The sequence below is a fragment of the Triticum urartu genome, chromosome 1A (assembly GCF_056163025.1).
Source record: "Triticum urartu cultivar PI428250 chromosome 1A, HENAU_Tu73, whole genome shotgun sequence".
Classification (NCBI taxonomy): Eukaryota; Viridiplantae; Streptophyta; class Magnoliopsida; order Poales; family Poaceae; genus Triticum; species Triticum urartu.
This window is the reverse complement of record NC_141873.1, coordinates 522,163,407-522,170,688: the sequence shown is the minus strand read 5'-3', so window position 1 is coordinate 522,170,688 and position 7,282 is coordinate 522,163,407. Positions and strand designations below refer to the sequence as shown.

Sequence of the window (7,282 nt, the reverse complement as noted above, 5' to 3'; positions counted from 1 at the left end):
ATGTATTCACACATGTATTATGTTTCCGGTTAATACAATTCTAGCATGAATAATAAACATTTATCATGATATAAGGAAATAAATAATAACTTTATTATTGCCTCTAGGTCATATTTCCTTCAACGAGGGACTTGAGCGTGGCCTCCTACTGGATTGATACCTTGGTTCTCAAAAACTGAGGGAAATACTTACGCTACTCTGCTGCATCATCCTTTCCTCTTCGGGGAAATCCAACGCAAGCTCAAGACGTAGCAATCTCTTGCCCAACACTCTCCACAAATGAAACAGAGTCCCTTAGATTTCCTGTAGGCACGAAGAGCTGACCGGTGGTCCTCAACCGGGGCTAGACGGCTTGTTTTTGTAGTATGCCTGTCCCCTACTGCCTTACTGACAATAACACTGCGAGCAGATGGCTGTAATTTTTTCTTGTTGTGAGACACTAAACGAACTGAAACTATTGGCTGGAATGAGTGATCTCCCAGTTCTTCAGATAGCAGGGCCAGAGCATATGTTGCGTCCAGATCTGAAGGTTGTTGAATACCCACCAGCAGTCAGACTGATGGCACTAGCCCCTCCATGAATCGAGTGACATAATGTACCTGACTGGGATTTGGCTCATATGCAGTCAACTGATCAAACAACTCTGAGAATCGCTCCACGTAATCCTTGACTGTGCTGGTCTGGCGGATGTTAAACATCTGCCTGAGTATATGCTGATGCTTGTTGCGTCCAAAGCGGGATTGCAACAACAAACAAAATTCAGGCCACGCTATGCCCGGAGCGCGTTGGACTGATTCAAGCCATCGTGCTGCTGCACCTTCAAACAGAGCGGTAGCGAAAGGGATCCACTGGTGCACTGGAGTGTTCCAAAACTTGAAATAATCCTCACATCGGGTATGCCACAACTTGGGGTTTGTCCCATCGAATTTGGGCAACTTGATCCGGGGACCAAAACCAGAAGAATCCGTAGAGAATGGGCAAAAAAATTCCAGAGGTTGATTCGGCTGCCTGAGCACAATCTGGTCCTGCTGCATACCTCTGGCCGGTGGCGAAATGTACTTTGGAGTGGGTGGGCGTAGATCGACCTCCGGTCGGAGCCCTTCCTGGCTCGTGGTGCCGCTTGCCGGAGCTGTGGACTTGGTGGTGGCCGAAGGGGGACCTTGAGAAGTGGGTGATGCGGGCGACGACGCAGCGCCGGGATCCGCGGCCATCTCCCCGCGCAGTTCGTCGATGTCGATCCCAAGGGACAGCTTCACATCCACGAGTCGCCCCGATAGCTGGTCGAGTTTGGAATCCAGCTTCGCGAGCGCGGAAACCATCTCTTCGCTTCGCTCGGAGGAGCTCTTGGCGAGGGCAGCGTCGAAGTCGGCGCGGAGAAGCTCGTAGATCGCCTTGGTCTCCACCAAAATCCGCTCCATCGCCTCGGCTCGTCGGTGATTTGCCAGGCGCGTGCGGTGGTGGTGTTGAGGCAGTTCCAGGACGGGACGACTCTGATACCAGGTTGTTAGCACACAATCAACAATTCACTCAACTAGCCTCCATTATCGCCGAATCGAGCTACAATTCACGAGTTCATAGAGAGGGGATCAAAGGAGGAGGAAGGATTTCTGTTACAACACGAAAAGGGAAAGTTTGCTAGCCTGTCAGCCGTTCGCCAGCCACTCTCACGCTATCGCCAGGTTTAAGTACACTGCACACATGGGCCCATTCCGGGCCAGCCAGCCAAGCCGGCAGGCGAGGCTGTCTCCTAGGCCGGCCCACTCCTGGTGCTTGGTTCTCCGTAGCTTTTGTGTCTTGATCGCTACTGCTGACACATGTCACCGGCGATGCTACTCCCTCCGACACATAGGCTAGATCGGGTGTACTTGGCAAATGGCCACTCCATCATTATCTCTAGCCCGCATACCCCATCCTCCTGTAACATCCGGATGAAAAGCAGCATCAACATTGATTTTTGATAAAAATCTACATCAGGTTTCACCCATCTCTGAACTAAAAGGGTGCTTGGATACGTTTTAGTCCCATGACTAAAAGTAGTGGGACTAAAACTTGCTAGCCTCACCCATGCTTGGATCCAAATACTAAAGAGACTAAAATCAAGTTATTGAGCATTTATTATCCTCCAAACCATCCAATTCAGAACTCGCATGTGTTAAAGTAGAGGAATTAAATGAGGAGAGAAAGAGCTAATACATATTTTAGTAGGTTTCCTATGACTAAAATTTTTTAGCCTCAAGACTAGTCCTAGCCTCTCTTTAGTCAGGGGTGTTTAAAACTTTAGCCTCTAAAAGAGACTATTTTTAGTAGACTAAAAATAGTCCCTTGGATCCAAGCACCCTCTAAGCAACTTGCATTAATGCATTATACAGGGGCTTAATAAAAGCTAGAAGAACCGTCGGACCCGGTCATGCATGACGACAGACGGGATGCATGCATGACGACGGGATGCATGCGAGGCCTCGGCTTAGGTCACCCGCGTGCCCGCCACAACCCACAGGCCACAGCTACACGATTGACCGGTCGTCCTGCCTACATAATTTATTTTTTTGTGAGAGTACCAGTACCACGCTACGGGGCCTTGGTGGGGGCTACTAGTACTCGCTACGGGGCCTTGGCGTGGGCAGACGGCCAGTGGCGCTGGAGAACCGTGACGTGGTACATACTCGAGCTTCCCAAGGATTCATGCACCGAGCGTTTTTGCGTGCGTTTCTTGCCCCTGTTCCCCCCCCCCCCCCCCCCCCCAGGATAATTTACCGTCTCATCTTCTTTTAGATGTGGTTTTCCCATTCAGTGATGACAATATGAGGGTTCACATTTCACATACCCGAGTCGTTTCTACTCCAAAGAAGACGAGATGGTAAATTATCGAATCAAGAAGAAAGAAAATGTCTATTTGAGCCATAGAGAGGAAGTCCCAGAGAGAGAGACTAAGAATAAGGGTCATATCCAGAAGATAATGTTCCTATCGGCAATGGCTAGACCAAGATATGATGCCCAAGGAAATTGCATTTTTGATGGAAAGATTGGTGTGTGGGCCTATGTTGAATGGGTTCAAGCACAAAAGAAAAGCGCTAATAGGTTAGTTTTGTTAAAAAAAATATCTCGCAACATTTTCTTGATTAAGTTTCCGCACTAACAAAAAATCATTTTATTTGCAACAGGAAGAAGGGAGAGTGGGAGATCAAGCCTTGCACGGATGTAGACAGGGCTAAAAGCAGGGAGTATTTATGCAACTTTGTGCTACCGGCTATAAAAGCTAAGTGGCCGGCCTGGGATAGAAACAACACAATCTATATTCAACAAGATAACGCGAGAGCGCACATACAACCCGACGATCCAGTGTTTCTTACAGAGGCCGCTAGAGGTGGTTGGAACATTAGGATGATTTATCAACCACCTAATTCACCGGACACATACATTTTAGATCTTGGTTGGTTTGCCTCAATCCAATCTAAGTTTGCGAAAAAAATGCCCAAGACTCTTGCCGAAATTCTTGTTAAAGTTAACCAATCTTTAGCCGAATATCCACATGAAAAACTTAATAGGTCCGTCCCTTTGGATCTTTTTAACTTGTTAAAGTTTCATTACATAAGAAATTAACACATTATTTGCTTGATCTTGTAGGATATTCTTGAGCCATCAAGCTTGCATGAGGGAGATCATACGCAAGAAGAGGACAATTCATTATGATGTACTCCCTCCGTTCCGAATTACTTGTCGCAGGTATGAATGTATCTAGATGTATTTTAGTTCTAAATACATCTATTTCTATGACGAGTAATTTTGAACGGAGGGAGTACCACACATGAAGAAAAAAACACTTGAGAAAGAAGGAAAATTGCCGGTCCGCTTGACAATTCACAAGGACTACGTTGACGCGGCAATAGAGTGGCTTAACGTTGTTCCTACTCCGTAGTATATTTTGGACTTGTTCTAGATAGCTAGTTAGTATATGGAATGACGATTCCAGCTTGGCTGAAGCCTGAAGGCAGGCTCCTGATGCGTCTTGTTGCGGCCGTATGCGCACTGTCCCGACTCTTTCATCTGCGAGCGTTGCCCTTCACGGGTGGGCAGAATACTCAATGATACCCATCCGAAAAAGAAAAAATAATAATCAATGATACTAACTCTCACAAGCCCCATGCTTTCATTGAAAAAATGATTTAAAATGTTTTAAGTATTTCTAGAAAAAAAGTGAATGTTCACAAGGAATGTGTCTATAATCCCTAACTGCAAATCCAAATTCAACGTGCACATGAAGAAACTAAAAAGACAAATCCAAATGTGAATAGTGCCATTTTTCCCTCGCAAAAAAAAGAATAGTGTCATTTTTTGCTCTACTATTTTTTGAACACTATTTATGCTAGATTTATCTTCTTTTTTGTTTTTCAATGTGTATTTCAAATTCGGTTATGCGTTTTTTAGGGCTTGTAGACACATGCCTTCACAAAAGAATCATTTTTGTTGAAATATTAAAATTTGTTTTTTAAAGGTTGATATGAATGGAGCATTTAAGGGATGGTATGACTTGTTACTTTTCCTATGTTGGTGCCCCGCTCGCAAATATGGGTATGTGACGTGGCTGGCACATGGTTGGTTCGTAACATAGATGAATGAATGAGATGAATTGGGTCTAATTTCTTGAGTGATTAATTTTATCTGTTTGATAGCGAGATAAGGGAGATGAGGTCTTGTTTCGTTGAGCTCCTCAAACCAGCCCAGAGACTGGATCTGGAGGAACGGCCGAATCAATCGTTTCTGGCGAGCCAGGACCAAGCGAGCACAAAAAGGGCACACGACTGCACGAGCGGGGACGAGCGGGAAACGTCGAGCTCTACCTCTCACTCTCACATGTCTTTACAATCACTCTCCTCTCACCTTCCATGGTTCCTCACCGCCGTGAGCATCGACGACAGGAAGATCTAGATGGTGACCCCGCGGTGGGAAGATTTGAGCAGCGACCACCAGTGATGATCATCCAAACACGCTTCATCAACACTTCTTCAATGAAGGTAAGCCCTGAAGGCATCGGATCTGTATGTAGGAGGCAAGTAATATCCTTTTGTGCCCGGTTTGGGTTGAATTTGGGGGTTGATTAAGGGTTTGATTTTCGGAAATATATGATTTGATATGGGGGAGATCAATGATTTTAGGCCTAAATTGTGTATATGTTCATGTGTAGTATATGATCTAAACGATCTGATATTTCTTCACAGAGGGAGTATGATTTTAGTCCCGATCGAATCTGTATGTATATGCAGGTTTCATGGTGGTGTGTTGAGCTTCCTGATCTTCATTGATGCACAGTCCATGTATTAGGGCGACCAGTCATACGAGGGTTGGTTCAACACATTGTAGTTCTAATCCTTGTACCAGATGTCCCCTTCCATGATGGCACGCAGTGAAGATCATTCAAGCTTTACCGATGCTTACTAGTGTAGTGATGCATTGTTGCTCTATCAATGTAGGGATGCAATGTGGTAGTGTGTCGAGCTTCATGATCTTCATTGCAGTGCTCTTCCAGCAAGCTAGTCCTAGGCAATGCTCCTCAGGGCAATGGCTCTAAGGATGCAGGAGAAAGCAGTGTCTCCAAGAGGTGCGGGGGGACGCCGACAAAGATGTTGAACTATGATGTTTTTAGGGTCACCATCTTCGACCGTTCTCGCGGAGGTGGTCATCAAGTGTGTCGACCGCGGTCTAGCCCTTGAAATGATCGATGAGTGAGGGTTTAAATATCTTTGTTTGTTAGTATGTGTGTGATGTGAACTATTATGACTATTGTTCAATGTTGTTGTTGCTACTTTAGTGTTGCTGCTACTAATAGGTCGTAGTGTAATCTATGTTGTTTAGTATTTTGTTCGTTAGTGCTGCTGCCACTCTTATGCCTATGACTTTGTCTGTCGGTAACCTCAGCACTTGAAGAAGAGGTAACTACACCGTATGCCTAGAACGTAATCAACAACAACACATTGCATCTAGGGAGCACAGACTTGCAACCAAACGTGGTGCTGGTGTTTTCTGCTCTCATGTAACCTAGGGCTTTGTGGGCAACCAAATGTGACGTGCAAAACATGGTTTAGAGGTTGTATTAGCCCAGTCAACCTCTATGGGTCACTCATGCAAGGGGTCCAAAATAGATGCAAGCAACCGAACATGCCCGATGTAATCGATACATACCTCATGGTTCACATGGACATGGTTGTGGCATGTGTTTGGACACCTTTTCATGTGATTCTACCTAGGGCTATGCAAGCCATCTTCTCTTGGTTGTATTGGCTTGGAGTGGATTGGATTCTACCATTGCCTCATATTTTAGGGTGAGTCAAACGATGGTTGAGTTGAAAATTTCAAACAATAATAACCTGGAGAAAACAAAAAAATGTGAAAATTTCTAAAGGTAAGCAACACTTTTGTTGTTCTCGATGACCATGTCCTTGTTGATAGGGCTATAGCAGTTGGTACCATTTTAGTCAATTATGTCTCTTAAATTGAAGAAAACAATTGGTTAAAAAGATATGAAAATTATTTAAATATATAGACTGTCTAGATTTCATGAAGATAAAACCCAAATACTTATGGTTCCCCTAGCAAACATTATGTTTATGTTTTCTTGTTACGAGAAATTCATGTTTGTGGTTAGAACAAGGGTATAGTATCATGTATGTACATAATGGGGGACTAAGCATCAAAATGTCTCTCATTTGAATGAAGGAGTAGCTCATCTTCGACCAAGGTTTTTTTTTGAAAAGGAGGATAACCCCCGGCCTCTGCATCAGAATGATGCATGCAGCTATATTATTAAAACAAAGTATGATAACAAGTTTGAAGTGCAAGTCTGGCTCTCAAACGGAGCAAAGCAAAAAAGAAATAAAAACGGTGCCACATCCGGCGAAAACAGTAACAGGCCACGATGCCTATACACCTAGCCTATTAGTAGTCTGCCATCCAAAACGGTTAAAGATAACCTGTGCTACCGTCTCCCATCGGTTGCTCCCAGTATCCAAATGCTCCCTGGAGTCCACATGTGTGAGTAACGACCACATACGGATCTAAGCAGTAGTTCTGTAGATAACCTGCACAAAGTTGACAAAGTTTTTCCGGTTAAAGATCATGTCGTTCCTAGTGTTCCATATAGCCCATAATAAAGCGCATACTCCTATCTGAATATGTCTCGCTATGTTTGAATCCACTCCGTTTAGCCACGTTCCAAATAACGTATTCGTGCAAGTTGGAGGGTGAACGTTAAAGGCTATATGTATCATACGCCACAATAATTTTGCCA

At 44.5% G+C, this 7,282-nt stretch overlaps 1 protein-coding gene across 1 annotated transcript; it reads left to right on the top strand.

Moving 5' to 3' along the window:
• Positions 1–2,449: 2,449 nt before the first annotated feature.
• On the top strand, positions 2,450–3,916 carry LOC147992175 (uncharacterized). The gene is made up of 5 exons (XM_087538954.1): positions 2,450–2,701; positions 2,807–3,078; positions 3,162–3,430; positions 3,645–3,691; positions 3,794–3,916. The coding sequence occupies exons 1-5, from the start codon at positions 2,450–2,452 to the stop codon at positions 3,914–3,916; spliced, it is 963 nt and encodes a 320-aa protein (XP_087395080.1).
• The last annotated feature ends 3,366 nt before the right edge of the window (positions 3,917–7,282 follow it).